Raw genomic sequence first — 17,512 nt, 5'->3', positions numbered from 1 at the left:
TTGCGTTCAGAGCAGATTGTGATTTTCGATTGGTAGCCTACAGGTTTGACAACATTACAACGCTATAATTTGTTGAAGTGGTAACTGAGGTGTTATTTGTTTCACAGAAATCTATCCAAAGTGCAAATATGAAGCCAATGCATGGCTTGAAACGATTGTAACGATTTCGAGGTATTTTAAGCACCGTTAGAGCAAAGTAGGCTATATTCCTACACATGACTACTGTATAAATATTTTTAATCAGCTCTTGAAAGTAGGCTACTTTTTATTGCCAATATTAAATTTAGCATAAAAAAATGTTAGTTTGCTTCGTGGTAGTAGGGGAAGAGCGGGACCTGTGAACAGGGGTGACCTGCAAACCACCCCCCGTAAATCTTTTTATACAATTCTTTAGTGCCAAATGTGGATATTTTTGGCTTTAACACGCTTCGCTAGGTTTTCCTAGGAATTAACGTCATTTTTTTGAGCTGATTTGTGGACAGGAGACCTTATTGCTGATTTTTACGAGTGATCACCACAGAGGTTTGTATCGTTTGGCCACTTTCATTTTCAATAACCACAAACATTCGTGATGTTATTTTATACTAATAATCATTAGTATGGAGGGGTAGCCAGGGGGCCCGGGCCCCTCTCCCAAAATTTTATTAGGAAATGTTGAAATTGTATGTTTCCGCATCAAATGGTTTGATATGCTTCTAAACAGCTGATATTAATCCCAAGGCGGACTTAACTCTTCCCGGGGAGAGGGCGGGAGATAATTTTTTGTTATTATTATGGTTGAAATTATCCATCGATCAGACTCCGTTTCATACAACTTCAAATACATTTTAATATCAACAATTGTTGAAGCTGACTCAGCTGAAACCAATGCTGAGCCAAATGACATCAGTTGAAACAATTCTAAACCTTGAATAGCTGTTTTAAAGTTTCTAGTCTTCATTATAATTTCAATCAATTGCCGAATATGCATATCCAATTGGTCATGGACACTGTATACAAGGTTTTAAACCAGATTTCAAGTTTACTTTGAATGCTTAGCAATTTTTATTCAAGCAAAACTTATTTTTTAAACATTCACAATTGATGAAAATGGCTGTTTTTATGTTTATTTTATAGCATATCGTATATGTCGTAGTATCTTTGTTCATATCTGTTACATCTTTTTCTTCCTTTTTAATGGATTTTCAAATTTTTTGCCCCCCTTTCCCCCCCAAAAAAAAAACTCCTAGATCCGCGCCTGTTTGCGCCCATTGTGATGACATTGCTAATTACAGAAGCAACACAAAAGGCAACTAAAAAGGGCGAAGGAATATATAGTCTTCAAGCAAGTCAAATATTTAGCCAGGGTTGTTGAAAGAATATTTGTAAGCATTTAAAGCGTTACGCTCTCAAGGACCTTGAAAGGGATGCAGAGCAAGGATATGGTGCGGTAGCTCTTTGGATCGTCTAGTCTAGTAGTTTATTCGGCTTAGGAGTTGCAACGACTAGGGATCTTTTCCATACTTTCGGAATTTTGAGGAGGCGCTAACTGGACGACAGGAAATCGCATAACCAGGACTTTAAAGCGTAACCAGCGTGCGTGATAAGCTTTGAACGTATTCTATCTGGACCATGAGCCTTAATTCCCATGTTTTAGGTGCTTGAGGGCAGCATTGAATTTGCTCCCTGAGACGGAGTTAAAAATGCTTTCCTGGTGGGGTGTGTTGATATTCCAAAGCTTTGTCACTTCTTTGGTCACAAAACGGTCAGAGGTACGATCACACGGCTTATACGTTCCGTTTTTTGTTATCTGCGAAGCGATCGTATAAGCAGGAATAGGACATTGTGGTTGTGGTGGTGATTGTCTGGATCGTCCCGTGAGGGTATTGAGTGTGGTCCATGCTGCACGGCTTGAATGCAAGAGATCGATAGATTAGATGGTCTCTATTCAGCGTTCTTTTCGTTTTGCATTGAGCTTTTCCAGAAGAGCCTTGGCAGCTGAGGGTGTTGCAAAAGTCCTGGTAGGCCTCGTACACATTGTGAGAGTTAGGTGGAAGACACTGTAAGAAAATTGCACTATATATCCAAAGGATATGCGGTAGTTTGTTAAGTTTCTGGACCCCTTGGAAAGGTTACGCCCCCTGTCCAAAAGACATCATCCCGGGTCCAAAAGCACCCCTTGGATCTCCTGTCAACGCTACTGTGGCTAGCTACCCAGTTGGGCATGCCTTTGTGTGTGATGCTACGACATCGCTTTCTCTCGAGTGATGTCGAACCGATGTCTCGTCCAGCGACGTACAAACGCTCTCACCAATCGACCACACAGCTGATAAATACAGTCTTTGAGGTGCTTCATTGTAGCCAATGCGCCGTAGACAATTACAGCATTTGATGAATCAGATGCTAAGTTTACAAATACTGTCATCTTGCAATCCGTTGTCTTGTCATGTTCCAAACAACTTTTGGTTACTTAAAGGAGTTCTCTCGAAAATTGATAAACATGTTATCGTACAGAAGAGGCTTTCTATTTTCAAGGATAAAGATGGCCCTACCAACCACAATCAATTAAAGTTCATAATGGCGTGTCTAGGAATTTAATCTGTCTTTGGAGTTTTTATTCATAAGTATATTATTGTGCAGCACGCAGTGTAAAGCTATTACATTTGTAGCATGTGTCAGTATGAAATCTCAAGGTTTTTTTGTAAAATCATATTTCGGCTGCTTTGAATACTGTAGCCTACCATATCAACTTTCCTCAGTGAACGTCCAAGTTGTAAACTCATTCATTAAAACTTTTTTAAAGATGTGTCAATACAGCCTGCCATACAGCCATACAGTCAATACAGCCAATAAAACCTGCAGCTTGCAAAAAAGCATTTTTGCAGGGCTTTTATTGGTTTTGACAAATTTATACTTTTCGTCATGTGCTAAGGATTTCTAAATCTGCATTTGTGCAATATCCAAGAGAAATTTGTTTTACTGCAGATGGTGACATCCAAACGCCATTATTTCTAAACAACAGTCAATGAGAGAATACGAGATTTTCGGTTGATCTCACCAGACGTTACGTGTGTGCGTGCGCGAGCTTCACTCCACAGCTGTTACTACGATGACGTAATGTTATTTGTTTTTTCTCTTCTTTCTCGCGTCAGCTGACCGGCCGGTTGCTTCCTTTTATTAAATTTGAATATTCATCCGCTGCAGGAATGCACTAAAATATTGAATTTGTCAAACAAATTTTTCCAAACAAAAGTATTTTTTCTGATTAGAAATCAAATGATTAGCTCATTTTGTGTTTAACGTGATCAAAAAATATATTTAATGCATTTCTTTATCAATCAAGAACTATTTAGCCTCGTGACCTGAAATTCTATGAAGCGCTGTATCTTTCCCGCCATTAACGTATGTGATAGTTTGAAGCAGTTCATATTGCGTATTATCAAATGAATTTTTAGAGAAGAATTGTCGTCTATGGCATATTTATCAAAACAAGATTTAAAGTGGGAGTTGGAAAGAGATTCTGTTGCAGAAGTTGAATACTCAGCGGTGGAGAATCCAATCACTCCAACAATAAGGTAATAAAAATTGAAGTAGCTTACTTGGTTTATTTACTTACAAGTTACCGTTGTTGTGGTTGTTCAATACTTTGCATTTTCTTTAAAACTAGTGGCTTCTCAATCTCAACCCTTGCAGAATAAAATAGTTGAGAGAAGTTTGTGTCTGAAGTCTGGACATTGAATTACATCTCGCACGTGATCTTGCGTAGCAGCTGAATGTGTTATTGCGAAACAGCTGATCCACAGATGGAAAGCGCGCGTGATGTTTTCGTGCCACAATCTTGCAAACTTTATGTAGTTTATTATATGTTCATTGTTCAGGGTGTTTCATGTTTTGAAAGGTAATTTGTAAGCTAAACCTTTGTGTAGTCAATTTTTGAATTTTTCTTGTAAAGGACTAAGTTGTTCTGTCGGTTTATGATAAAAGTTGAAACGGGAAAGGTTTCAAGAGTGAATGAGTTGTTTTTTTCTACATTTTTAGTTCTGTTTGTGAAAGCGACTTCACTTATTAGTCATCACTGTTTAAAATAATTACACGTTTGAATCTTGGTATTTTGAAGATTGTTTGAAAGATAAATGATTAATTAGCATAAGTTTTAATGAATGAAGTTGATCTAACACAGCTAGATTTTATTTTGTATTGTTTTGGTGGATTTTATTTGTTTGTGATTTGCAAGTTCAGAGTACTTTGTTATTGCTTCAATTAGGCCGTGATGTTGCAGTTTACATTAAGTTTTGGCTTCAAACTAAGACTCGCTTAGTATCAGCAAAACAAACAGTGCTAATAGCACGTTGCCAATTATAAGAACACCTTTTGCAGTAAGCTCGGCAGTTATGCCAGCGTAGGATACTTAAATCAGTAGCCCGTTGTTAAGTGTGCTTTGTTAGGGATCTACAACTATACAACTAAAAAAGTTATGATATTGAAAGTACACACTGTGTGCACTGGAGAGTTGATGTTTAAGATATTTTAAACCATTTTCTGACATGACGTCACAAAATGTGTATTTGTTTCTTAGTACATCAGTAGTCTATGGTTGTTTACATTTGTGTTGTGGCAGTTGCATGGGGTTGTGATTTAAATGCGCGTTTATTTGCGATTGTAGCTTCTGAAAGCTGTGAAACGAACACGCATTCAGCTGGCGCGTGTGTGTATTCGATGAACTGCACGCTTCACATTTCATTGGCTTCCCTATGTAGGTGTTTCTCAACTGACCGCGAAACTAATCTTTCGTTTTTCCACTCTTCTTCGAAGTACTGTATGAGCTTTTTTATATCTATGAATGTGTTGTCTTGTATGCAGATTGAATGGACTGGCATTCACAAACGTGGTTTTGCTTTTGTGTTTGAAGTAATTTGATCCTAATTACTTAACGGAAATGAAATTTACACAAATCATTGCACTGTACCTGACACCCTTTGTTGACCTAATTATTGGCTGATACACCTTGCAAGAGTTTCTTCCACAAGTTTTCATTTTGGATCGATATAGTTTCTCGCCTTTGCATCGTTCGTTTATTGCACATTTGCCGTTTTTCCAGCAAGGTGGCTGTTGTTCATAAATGGAGCGATAGAGTGCAATACAATGAGTACATGCAGGAACTGCATATTTTGCATTTTTGTAAACCGCAAACAATCTCGTGTTCGTTTCATTTCCTGTGTGATGCGTTTCCGTGTTACACCGAACCTCACATCGATGCTGGTATGTGCTGATAGTTTTGCATAGCTCTGCAAAATTCATCGGATTTTTATAAATATTGGCCATTGCATTGTTCTAAATCTAACAGGCACTCACTCGATACGGAAAAGTTTACCTACACAGTACACCCAGAACCAGTAAACTTAATGGAGTGTATACCTGCAGATTATAAAGAGTCTTAACAATGATCAACAATTATTGTAATATGATTGCCATATTGTTCACGTTTTCATACACATAATTGTATGTAGAGATTATCATAGAAACAAAGCAATATGCAAAAATACACAGAAAACATTAGATTTTTAGGCTGCAATGTCTTTTTTCGTTTATCAAATACTGCAAAACATTTAAACAACGGTCAAACGAACTGTTGACTTTTTGGTTTGACTGTCTTCCCATATCCCTTGAGACAGTTGTGGTACGATTTAAATCTGCCACACTGCGGGTTAATTTGTTAGTTGTTACTTTGTGAGGTCAAATACTAATTGCTAGTTCTCTTTCGAAGACTTGAAAGTTGTTTTGAAGAGTGGACTCGCATGAACCGTCTTACGCTGGTCAGTTGTTCCTCCATCAGCTGACCGCTCCATCGCAACAATTCTTGTGCACCCGACTGACCTGGTGCTACCAGTTTGCCTTGCTTTGCGCGCTCTAGAAATCCTAGACAGCAACCAGGCTGCAAGTTGTTTACTTTAAAACGTTCAGTTGCGTTGAATCGGCGAATGTGATTTGTGAAAAATATTTGCTGACTGCAGCAGTCTGCAATATTGAGCAGGTGTACGTGCTTGGGCAGACAGGCTTATTATTGAAACCACGGAGACATGAAACGTCGAACAATTTTTCCCCGGTTTCAAAATTTTCCGGATCATTGCAGACAACAACAATTATGATTTATGAACGCAGCGAAATTTGCTCAGGATTCAGTCCACTTTGGTAGCCTTGCAAGTAATATTGATTACTTAATTAATCACTATATTATTGGCCGATAGATAGACTAAAAGCTGAACATATTATATTGAAATCGGCATACTCACTACATAGGATGCCGTAGAGTTATTATTTTTGTCGCGTTGCCCTTGAATAATATTATTTATGGTTGTTTAATGTTGGTAACCGCATTAGTGCATTACCTCGTAGTAAGAGGGTTCGATCAGCAGTCTATGGTTGATACTCGCTCAAGGATGTGATCAAATGGAGACAAATTTGCACAGAGTTGGGAGAGAGTAGCTTTGTAAAATATCAAACGAGTGTACTCGTCTAGAAATCTTAACTTTAGCGACCTAGTCACCTACCAAGTTTACTTCTTTGGACAAAATATGATGTTTGAATACGTGGAAGTGTGTTCACTGATGGAATCCATTTTAAACTTGTTTGTGTGTGCTACTCAGTACTCACCTGCTGCAGGTGAGCAAAAAATCGACAAAGCATGCTACTTGTCACTTCGGTAACAAAGGGCAGAGTCTGAGTTGGGTTGTCTTTATATCTATTCAGTGAGTAAGAAAAACAATGTGATGAAAAGTGCTGAATACACATTAAAAAATATCGAAACCGCTTAACAGTTCTCACAGTGACTTTGACTTGTATGAAAATGCAGCGACAGCTTTTTTCACAGGATTTGATCGCATCTCATCGAGCTGAAAGTTTTTCATGGCGATAGGTTTATTCCACCAAACATGCTTTTGTGTATTTGCTTACAACATGGCCACCTGAAGATGCGGCCTGATTTGTCACATTTGCAGATTTTGATTACAGCTACTGCTAGTGTTTGACTGACATTTTCTGAGATTTTTTTACTGTCTCCTAATGATAAAAAAGCTTTTTGTTGCCTTATGAAAGCAGTAGCAAATGAGAAAAAGTAAGTTGAAAAACGCTGAATCAGACTGTTATTGAAAAATTAACAGTCTGACTAAATTTTTCAAAATCAAATTTTCTTGGTTTTTCAACATCTGAGGATGTTAAAACCTATTGTGCCATCTGGGGAAAACAGTAAAGAAAGCGTAAACATATAATTTTTAGAAAAATTCATTTTAACATTCGCCCAAAGTTGAGCAAAATCTGGAAATTTCGGCAAAAATGTGACAAATCAGGCCGTATCTTTAGCTAGCCATGCTTACAACAATGTTATTTAGCGTTGGATAGTTATCGATTTAATGTTGACTGGGATGGTGCAAGGCAAACGAGGCAAAAAAGGAAATGTTTTGAGTTAATATCAGGCAAATTACCGGAATAGAAAATATGCCAGAAGTACTAGCAAAAACAAAAACAGAGAAAAATGGAAGGAGTTCATATGGGAGCCCACAGCTGATCAAATATGATTAATCTGTTGAAGAAGAAGAAGAAGTTATCCAGTATATATTCAGTATGCTTTTTTATGAAAACTGAATAATTTGACAAGAATTAATTCATATTGCCCCACAGAATCCTTTTATACAGACAGAAGTGCTTGAATTTTGAAATTATTTTTTTTTCTACTGAAATATTTTATAATAATCAGCAAATAGTTTGATGTAGATCATGTTAGTTTTATTTGCTGTAAGTGGCAAGTTGGTAGGGAAGTGTATATTTCTCAATCGGAACGCGTATGAACCAATGCATCGGATGATTGGATTGTTTTGCTTTCATCCACAATTTTGTTGATATTTTCAGTCACATTTGTGAGTAACTATGTAAGTCTATTTTTAAAGTAGATTCATTAGCTGTTTCGTACTCAAGGCACTAAAAAATGAATGCATATATATGTTTTTATTGAAAGCAAAACATCGTTCATATTTACTGTTTCGATTGCCGCATCGCATTGCTACATTGTATCGCTGAAGATTGACGATGATTACTTTGTGGACATTGAACGCAATTTTCTGATTTTTGTTTACTGTTTGAGCTCAGCGATCTTCTGCTGTCTTCATGTGGTTGATTGACTAGTCGCATGCATCCGTTTTATTTTGTTACAAAAACACCGGAAATCCGTTTGGAGCTGTTTAGTAATTTTACTTTGCGCATTATCATGTGTGTATGTTGTGATCGGGCAAAGACTAGACCTAGCCGTCCAATCATGGCATGTTGTGTGGCATCTCGTCTGGTTATGGTGAATGTCATTCCCAATCATAGTTTTACGTTTAGTCACGTGAGAAACTGGAGTAAATGTTGTTTGCAGCTGGTTTACGTTTGGACTTGCCCCATATACATTGTTAATTTTTGCAAAAATGGCGTTTCTTATCCTAATTTGACGTGATAATACATTTTGTCGATGCCGCAACATCGATTACATTGTTCCATGAGACAAAAGTTTCTTGTGCAAACGAAAAAGTTTTGATGGATGAATGTTGCCTTTGTTTCACCTGCACTATGAAGCGCGCAATCCTCATTGTTTGCTGTCGACACGGGAGTCTGCTTTGGGTGGTCATGGTCACCTGATCAAGCGGTTGATCACGTAGCAGATAGGCGCGCCCTATTATGACTTCATGTCTAACAGACTGAGTTTGTGGAAGGCGGTATTTTTTATCTGAATGTCGCCTGTGGCGTTTTTAGCTTTGCTTATGCATTGAAAAGGGTAGATGGCAAATTTCGACTCTGTTTCTTGAAAAACATGCTTTGTTTTTCTTAACAATGTGGTAATGAACGGATTAGTTTCGTTATAGTTCATTTATAGTCTTTGTTGGCGTTATTTTCATCATTTTTCCTTCTGGTAACACGCTGCAGAATGGAACGAAAGCACTTCATATTCCAGCTGTTCCATTAAAAATATTTTACTCCCTGCTATGCGTACTTAACCGACCTACCATGAGTAATTGCTCTTGTATCTTTATTAAAACGCACGGAGCATACAAAACGATCGCTTTCCGCTCACGTCTTCCCTTCAAACGGTCGCATAGTTCGGTAGTAGAATAGACACGGTTGATTGATCGTAAGCCACTTGTTGTTTTCGATGGGCCACTCGCCACAGTTACACTACAACCAATGTGGCACATTGTTTTGGGTAATAGCGCTTTGTTTTGGGTTGTAGCGCTTTTGTTTCCCACGGTCTACCGTAAAAAGTGTTGGATGTTGTTTATCCCCGGCCTTTTCTAGTAATCGTCCTCATTCATTTATGGAGTTTATTTAATTGGCTGATGATAAAGATGATTTCAATAGTTGCGATTAAATACCACACCCTGTTAAAATCAATATACAGTAATAACAACGGTGTCTATATTTTCATTATGAACAATACACTCGTTAATCACTCATGTGTAATAATAGCACAGTACAGTAGTTGGAAAATCTCCGAGCATAATTGACCATAAATCAAATGCTTGAATAGCAGATTTACTCATATGCTTTACTTTATCATAAAACTACACATTATGTCACCATAAACTACTTTTTATTCAAAGTTAGCGCGTGCCATAGTGTGTGGAAATGAAAAATTACATCACATTGAACTTGACTTTCCAATTTCAGCATTGCACAAAACAAAAGTTTGATACCGAACAATCCGTCAACTACCAGCTGTAAAAGCAAACCGCTGGCACGATACCACATGCCTTCACTCACTTCTGTGGCTCAACAAGAAGTGTAAGTTTTTCATGCCTATTTTTCTCGTATGGTGTTAAAACTTGTAAAATACAACAGCTTTTAATTTCTTTCACAGAAGAGAAATTCAGGTCGTTAGGGTGGGAGGCGATCCCTTGCTGCAGCAACACACCAGCATGGAAAGGATTTATGGACAGCGCGAGCAAGACAGAAAAGTTCGCAGGGAAATAGCGAACAGCAACGAACGCCGACGAATGCAAAGCATCAATGCCGGCTTCAAATCATTAAAGGCTATTCTTCCACAGACAGCTGGTGATAAGCTGAGCAAGGTAATATCTTGTTCGTATAATTACTGTAGTTTCCGACGAAGGCTTTTAACGTAAGGTCAATGATTTACTAAACATACTTTACTACGTAAACAATATTTACTTGTAATTATTTTTCTTCCCAGGCTGCCATTTTACAACAAACAGCAGACTACATTTTCCAGCTAGATTGTGAAAAAACAAGACTGTTTTCTCAAAACGAGAGACTCCGTACTGCTCTTTTAGAATGCAAATGCGAAAGTTCGAAGTTGAGAGCGCTTTTCAATGATGGTTTTGAGAAGGTAATTACTTACATTATCCAGTGTCAATTTTTTCCGCATATTCTACTAAGCTTGACCTTGACTGAGAAGTTTAACCTGGAGTAGCGGTACGGTACATCTTAATGATACTCTGATGAAGGCAAAACATGACGTTTAATTGAGAGTTGCTTCAATTATTATTTGTAGGTGTAAATTGTATGGCGTAGTACAATACTGCAAAATTTGTTGAGTGCAATTACCTTGGCACGACGTGGACGACTTGATACTCATACGACTCAGTGAGACACACCCTTGAGTGATACACTGGAGTCTAGAGCGAGTTTCTAGGCTTTGTTTGAATTTTTTAATATTTGTATACGGTTATTCCCACCTACCTATTTGCACGTGATCTTGAGGTTTCGCTTAACAAAAACAATCTTCCTCATGAACAGGATTCAGGGATTGGAAGTCCACCACGAGAAGATTTGGAAGATATTCGACGAGATTTCATGGAATTGCGGCATCAATTGGACAAAGAAAGAAGATTGCGAATGCGTCTGCAAGAAAAGGTGACAACGACACTAAAATATGTTTGTGCTTTTGATAAAGATTAACAAACTGCGACTTTTCAATGATGTTGACAATATAATCGTATTTCTCAGAAACGTTGCTCAATTTTAACGAGCAAGTAATTGCTTTAGGTGCGTGACTCGGAGTCTCCGACTAAGTTACGCGAAATAACACAAAACGTCCAAGACAAACGTCGGCAAGTTACGAAAAAGTCAACTTACGCCGAGTCTGCTCGTAATCCAAGGACAGATGTTGCCAAAGTCGAACTTAAAGAAGTTTCATTACAAGTCAGTCAAATTTACTGGTTTTAAATACTAAATTATATTGAAATTTTAAATCAACGATGCCTGTTGCATATCATATGGTTTTATTGTGCAGGTGGCTGCTGTGCGTCCTCAAACAAATGTTCCTCACTCGCTTTCAAATATTTCATCGTTTCCTCCTTCCATTGTCAACTCTCGTGCGTGCAGTGCACCGGACACTCAGAATCATTTCCCTTCTATTCAGGTAATATGATATAGAGATGTTATGTAGAGATGACTGAAAGTAACAAATGCAGTTCACCGTGAATAGACTGTTTGAAGACTTGTTTGATTGTGTATCTGAAACTATAGTTTTGCCGCAGACAAAGTGTTCTGGGAGTCTTCCTCGTTCCAGCCAGCCATTGAAGAAAAGATCGATTGAAATTTCACCAGAAAACGAATGTCTTTCACCAAAAAGTAAACTTCCAAAAGTTCAGGTATGTGATCGGTGAAATTGTAATGCAACAATAAAGGATGCCGTTGGGACCGAATGACATGTTGATGCAGACATGCTTGTTTACACATTGTGTCTGCCTTTACAACGAGTTATGATACAATTCACCAAGTTCTAAATATAAATTATGTTTTTTACAGACTCTTCCTGTTGCCACAACGGATGTGGCTGGCGCTGCTGTTACTAAACCAGTCATCGCTTCCCCTCCTTCTATTCAACCAAAAACCACAGTTTTCCTCCGGAAACCACCCAGTTGCACGCCTACTGAGCCACTGCAGCGGAGTTTACCAGTTACATTGCAATCTACAAACGTTGCCCACGTCCAAGAAAGAATATCACAGCCAAGTGGTATATTGGCCACTGCTGCAACAGACAGTTCTGTCCTTTTGTCGGCGAACGCAACTGCGCAAGCGTATATAACCCTTACACCGTCAGTTTTACCACAGCAAACATCCTGGCCTGACTCGAACACAACACTTGCTGCTGCCCCAAGCTATTCAGTTGCTGTTGCTCCGACTAATCCCACGCTACCTTCCGTCCATTCCCACTACGTGTTGCAGCCTGCCATGCGCAGGATTTCAGCCAATCCTGGAGAGATTACGTTGAACCAGTTGAACAGCGCGCCGTCCTTGTCAATGACCTTAACACAGCTGAACGCTTTACCCGCGGTAGCTCGACTAAACACAAACATTTCGACTGGCAACCCTGTCTTGCCGCCCACCCGAGTGCAAACACAGTATCTGCCAGTCGTACCCATGGATACGATTTTAAGCAGACGAGGTGAACGAAGGATCTCATTGCCTGCGACTGACAACACCCCCGATGACGAAGACTGCAGAGAAAGGACAAAGAACCGTGCTCGACCGGAATATGTGAAGGTTTGTTCTTTGTTTTGATTTCTCTGCTGAAAAGATGCATCATATATCATAGTATTGCCGATTAATCGATTCGTCGTTTCCAGGCTGCTGCGGCAGTTGGTCGAAGAACAAAGTCTGATCCTGTTTCATCTCTTCGAGAGATGCCAGATAAACTTGCAGCAAACGCCGAGTCGAAGACCGTCTGTTATCCTCCAACCACTCTTTCGTTTCTTTCTAACGGGCCTGGCTCACCACCTGTCATTCGCCACATTGACGCTGTAACTACGAGATGTAACTTGGAAACTATAGTTCAGGTAATTTCGTTAATAGGCTACAGCAGCGGTTCTTAACCTTTTGCCTTGTCGGCACCACCTTATCCAGTTCTCGCATCCCCTCCTAGGATTAGCTGTAAAGTAATAGTCGCCTACAGTTCGAAATTTTTGTTGAAACCTGGTAAAACAACTTTGCTTCTTACGTCATATTATAACAAGCTTTGATAATTTGGCATCCACGCACACCGCCTAGGCACAGGTCTCGCACCCCTTAGTGGTGCGTGCACCCTGGTTAAGAACCCCTGGGCTACAGTGTTGTTATGGTGAACTAATACTTCCTAGCATGACTAAGCCCAATGTGCTATAGCTATAGTTTCGTCTATGTTTAACATCTGGCAATTAAAATGGGTGATGTAAGAGACTGTGTGAGTTTTGTGTACCTCACAAACTGAAAAAAAAATCGTACAATATTCCGAAATAGAACACATTGCTCATCAAACTAGTCAACATTAAATTAACCCATTCCGGTGTTGATAGAAGTATGAAGTGAACTGTACCTTATGTAGACTTCCTACCATATGGTAAGATGAAGACACCGGGCGGATATTCGAAATTTTCCTGAGACACCAGACAAACCTTCGTCAATATATTAAAAATTAAAGGTTGTGGAAGTTCTGGCCCCTTTTTTTTCTAAATCCGCTGCTAGCGTGTGAGTGGACCCGAGCTTCCATTGACCAGCTTAAGTAAATCACACATGTTGTTACCACAAGTCTTTCAAGACTAAACCAAACCCAATAAATTATTTTTACAAACTTCTGTTAATTTTGTGACTCATCCAACAATTTCTTTTGCAGGCTATTGACCATCTTGAACAACAAGAAAGGCGAAATTCCCAAGACCAGCGAACTAACGAAGGATGATCTTTCGTCGAACTGGTGTTGCGTTTGACCGCTCTGCTGTAATTAGTCAGTTTACACATTGGCGATGCAGGCTGAGCGGTATGTCTGGTGGCTATTGGTTAAAAGACGTATTTTGTGTTCAATTGTACATTATATTGTGCTTCTTGTATTTTGTAACTTATCGCTTGATCGTGTAGACATGCAGCCGACTAAATAAAATGCGCTTACCGGATTTGACTTAAGTCTTACTCTTTTATAAGCACTAAGCAGGAACTTTAGAACCTTCAGAAATATGGTGCGTCATGTTGGTGCAGTACGCAAGCTGGTTCGTTTTAAGCGAATTGGAGTGAACACGACAGGCATGGGGTACTCTCATTCTCTCATAGCCATCTTCAGTTAGAGGCCTCTTACACGTGCGCCATTTTTTGTGACTGGAGGCAAAACTTTTGCAGAGTCAGCAGTTTTTGTCTGTAATCGTTTTATTAGGACATAATAGTCAGAGTTTAAATATTATTTTTGTTAGCAATTATGCTGTGGGACGTTGCACTCTTGCTGGCTTGGGCCGCATAAAAAATTAGCTGATTTGTTGTAAAAATGCTGTTACGGTAAGTCTTTAAAGTTATGTTGTTGATTAAATACAGCTATAGCCCACCTCAGAAAAATTAAGCAATGGTTTTGTTGATTGCTTTTAAGCATAAAATAGAAGTCTGAGCTAGTTTATAGTTGAAATTTATACTGACTATTTTAGTACCCACGTGAAAACATACCCCGTTCACAACACCTCTCAGTATGCGAAAGGCATTGACCAAAAGACAAACTGTTTTTGTTAATCGGCGAAAACAACCTCCAGACGTTTTTCATTGTGTTCCTCAAAGCCAAGTTCCAACACTCCCAAGCAAACCTCGAACAACGACAGTCAGTGCCAAGCAGCAGAAATACTATTGGTCGTCGTTCGTATGAAGCAGAAAGTTTGTGGTCAACCGAAAGGAAAGACCTGGAGCTGATTTTTCGTCAGATCGTCAAGTGTGCGGAGGCCTGTTATTCCATTGGGAGGGGAGTTGCGCGCTCGGCTCAAGATCACGCGGCACAAGTTCGACTCTCGGGGTGTGCGCTTGAGCAACGCATTTTCTGGACTGCTCTCCATTCAGCGGCACCTAGTGAATGGAATAATTCCCCGGGAACAACAATCGGAAAACTTCACTCTGCCAATCTCGGTAACCGGCCCTGCGTCAAGAGCCTCTACAAGTATGCGAAACTACCAGGAATAACCAATCAAGGCTTTGTCAGTTCGAGGATAAAGATTCTAAACCAACCACCCAAAGACGATGTGGTTAGCTGTTTGCTGCGTGTCAGTGCAGTGCGACGGAGCAGATACCCTCATACCACAGTGTGTCAAGCAAGCATTGAAGCGGCCAACTACCGTTCTTAATCGGTTCAGTCAGTGTCACCCACTCCCGTCTCTGAAACTCAGAACCAAGTGAGGAGGTAGGAGATGAAATGGAGACGTTTTTGCAAAAAGACCGTATTTTATCAATTATTGAAGGTCTTGTCAATATAAACTTGGAAAAAATGAGGTTGATTTTGGTTTGGGTTCATCCATTGTAAATTATACAATCCCTGACCAGTTATGCATGCAGAGTTTAGATTAGGTGTTTCACATTTTCTACTTGTCTCAAAGGATTTGTCCATTAAAGGGTACCATCATGGTAGGCCTATCAGGCACATCATAAAAGGTTTGTCTGTGAATCGTGTTTGTGTCCTGGATAAAGTGTTAAATCTTATTGAAGCAATAAATTTTTTTAACAACATCACCACAAGCAATACATTTTACTGCAGCAAATGTCCAGCGTGTCTTGAGCTTCCATTGTGGAAAAATTATACACCTGAAATGATAGCAAGAGCTTTTAAATATTTCTCAATGTCTCGTTCACGGTTCATCCTATAGTCGTCTTCGAGATTTCCAACTCCCATGTATTTCATTGCTTACAATATTGTCTAGCAGAGTAAATCAATAATAAATCAAAATTAGAAGGCTGTGACTTTTTAAAGCGGTATTTTGACAAACTGCACAGATGCTCGTCACAGGAATGTGGTTTTATTGATTGATGAAATTTATGTGAAGCCTGCCTTGACATAGGCTATCAAGGGAGAAGTAGGTTAGTTTTGAAAAAGCTGTTAATCACCCACAACATTGTGCGACTACAGCTTTAGGTTTCATGTTATGTCGCCTGTTTGGCTGAAATTTTTTTTTTTTCTCAAAATGTTGCCTGTTTATTGCTTAAGTTTAGAAGCGAATTTTCAAGCTCAGGAAGCTTGTATAATTTTGGGAAATATGCGATGTTCTGTTGGTTTCCCAGTTGCAGTAATCTGTGACAATAATTGAGTCAATCAAGTTTTTCAAAAAATTTGACCTTATCCCAGAAAAGCCTTGGTGTAGGAGTAGGCTACTACAGATAATATTTTTTTTTTATTGTGCAGCCTACTGTTTTTTTTTATTTGCTTGCATCATTCAAGTTCTTCTGTGTTTCATGCCATTGGTTTTCAATCATGTTCTCAGTGTCGCCTTCTAGTGGTCCAGATTCGTTGTTCAATAAGGCAAATTTGTTGTTCACCAAAAGATGTAGCCTACTATCGTTTCGTTTCTTCAATTGTAAGTTGATTCATATCTAACTGTTCCAAAATGGGGTTTCGTTTCGTTTTTTTTTTTCAGTTTTATTTGCACCTTTGCAACAACTGGATTATGATCAGAGTTTATGTCAGCTCCTGGATACGTTTTGGCTTGTTTTATTGGGTTCTTGAATCTTTGATTTATCATAATGAAGTCAATTTGGTGACGATATTGATCCTCAGGGCTATGCCATGTGTAGCCTATAGTTGTCTAGGTGGTTGTTGAAATAAAGTGTTTGCTATTATTAGCTGATGATTAAGTTTGCAAAATTCCAATAGTCGTCTTCCTCGTTGGTTCATTTCTCCCAAACCATAATGTCCTGTTACTGGAAATTCATATTGGTTTCCAACTTTCGCATTCCAGTCTCCCATTATGAACGTAATTTCATTCCTTTTGGTATATGATAAAACATTGTTTATATTGTCATAGAATTTTTCTATTTCTTCATCTGTGTGATCTTGTGTTGGTACATACACCTGTATTACATTTATGTTGAAAGGGGTTCCTTGCAGTTTCATCGTTATAATTCTGTTGGACATAGGCCAATATCCAATCATTGCACTCTGCAGATGCCACGCTTTTCTTCATTAGAATTTCCACTCCATGCATATGTTTACATCCGCCTGAATAGATCATTACGAAACCATCATGTGCTATTTTACCATTATCTTTCCAGCGTATTTCACTAACTCCTATAATGTCAATTCCCATTGTTTTCATCTCCTGTTTTAAATTTTCATTACGCCCTATAGCATGCAATGTTTGCACATTCCATGTTGCTAGTTTGAGCATCTTTCTTCTAGTTTTCAGACAGCTTCCGTCAGGCTCATGCCGTCCATAAGGCTTTGGGCATGTGCCGTCATCATAGTTGTCCATACTGGTAGATGGAGATGCCCCTTCCCTGTAGCAATTGAAGGATGTCTCTGCAGGGGTCACGGATCGATCCTTATATCTCACTTCGTTGTTACTGACGTTCATTGTAGACTACGGATAAAAATACTCAATGAGGCTCCAATCTCTTTCGAGATGACTGGCCGTTACTCACTTTGTCAAGAGTACGCCCTAGCGAGCCACATCGTTTTGCCGTTACGCCCTTAGAGCCATTGACCCGATTAATGAGTTCATTTGCCCCTCCAGCCGATCCAGCCTTCATGCACTTCATGGGATTGACTTCCCAATAA

The 17,512-nt window shown here is 39.1% G+C and overlaps 1 protein-coding gene across 4 annotated transcripts; it reads left to right on the top strand.

The window, feature by feature from the left end:
- Positions 1-3,398: 3,398 nt before the first annotated feature.
- LOC145779854 (uncharacterized) lies at positions 3,399-13,895 on the top strand. Of its 4 annotated transcripts, none has more exons than XM_082591514.1 (11): positions 3,399-3,554; positions 9,673-9,786; positions 9,863-10,073; positions 10,196-10,351; positions 10,762-10,878; positions 11,011-11,166; positions 11,258-11,386; positions 11,505-11,618; positions 11,776-12,513; positions 12,597-12,806; positions 13,619-13,895. In XM_082591514.1, exons 1-11 carry the CDS (start codon positions 3,451-3,453, stop codon positions 13,682-13,684), a joined length of 2,115 nt encoding a protein of 704 aa, XP_082447640.1. In that variant the 5' UTR covers positions 3,399-3,450; the 3' UTR covers positions 13,685-13,895. The 4 variants fall into 4 exon arrangements, with proteins under 4 accessions (XP_082447640.1, XP_082447642.1, XP_082447641.1 ...); XM_082591516.1 differs by lacking the exon at positions 3,399-3,554 and adding an exon at positions 7,546-7,594; XM_082591515.1 differs by lacking the exon at positions 3,399-3,554 and adding an exon at positions 7,786-7,901.
- Positions 13,896-17,512: the final 3,617 nt, after the last annotated feature.

The sequence above is a fragment of the Aplidium turbinatum genome, chromosome 11 (assembly GCF_918807975.1).
Source record: "Aplidium turbinatum chromosome 11, kaAplTurb1.1, whole genome shotgun sequence".
Lineage (NCBI taxonomy): Eukaryota > Metazoa > Chordata > Ascidiacea > Aplousobranchia > Polyclinidae > Aplidium > Aplidium turbinatum.
Note: the sequence above shows the minus strand (reverse complement) of the source record. Positions and strands in the feature narration are given on the sequence as shown.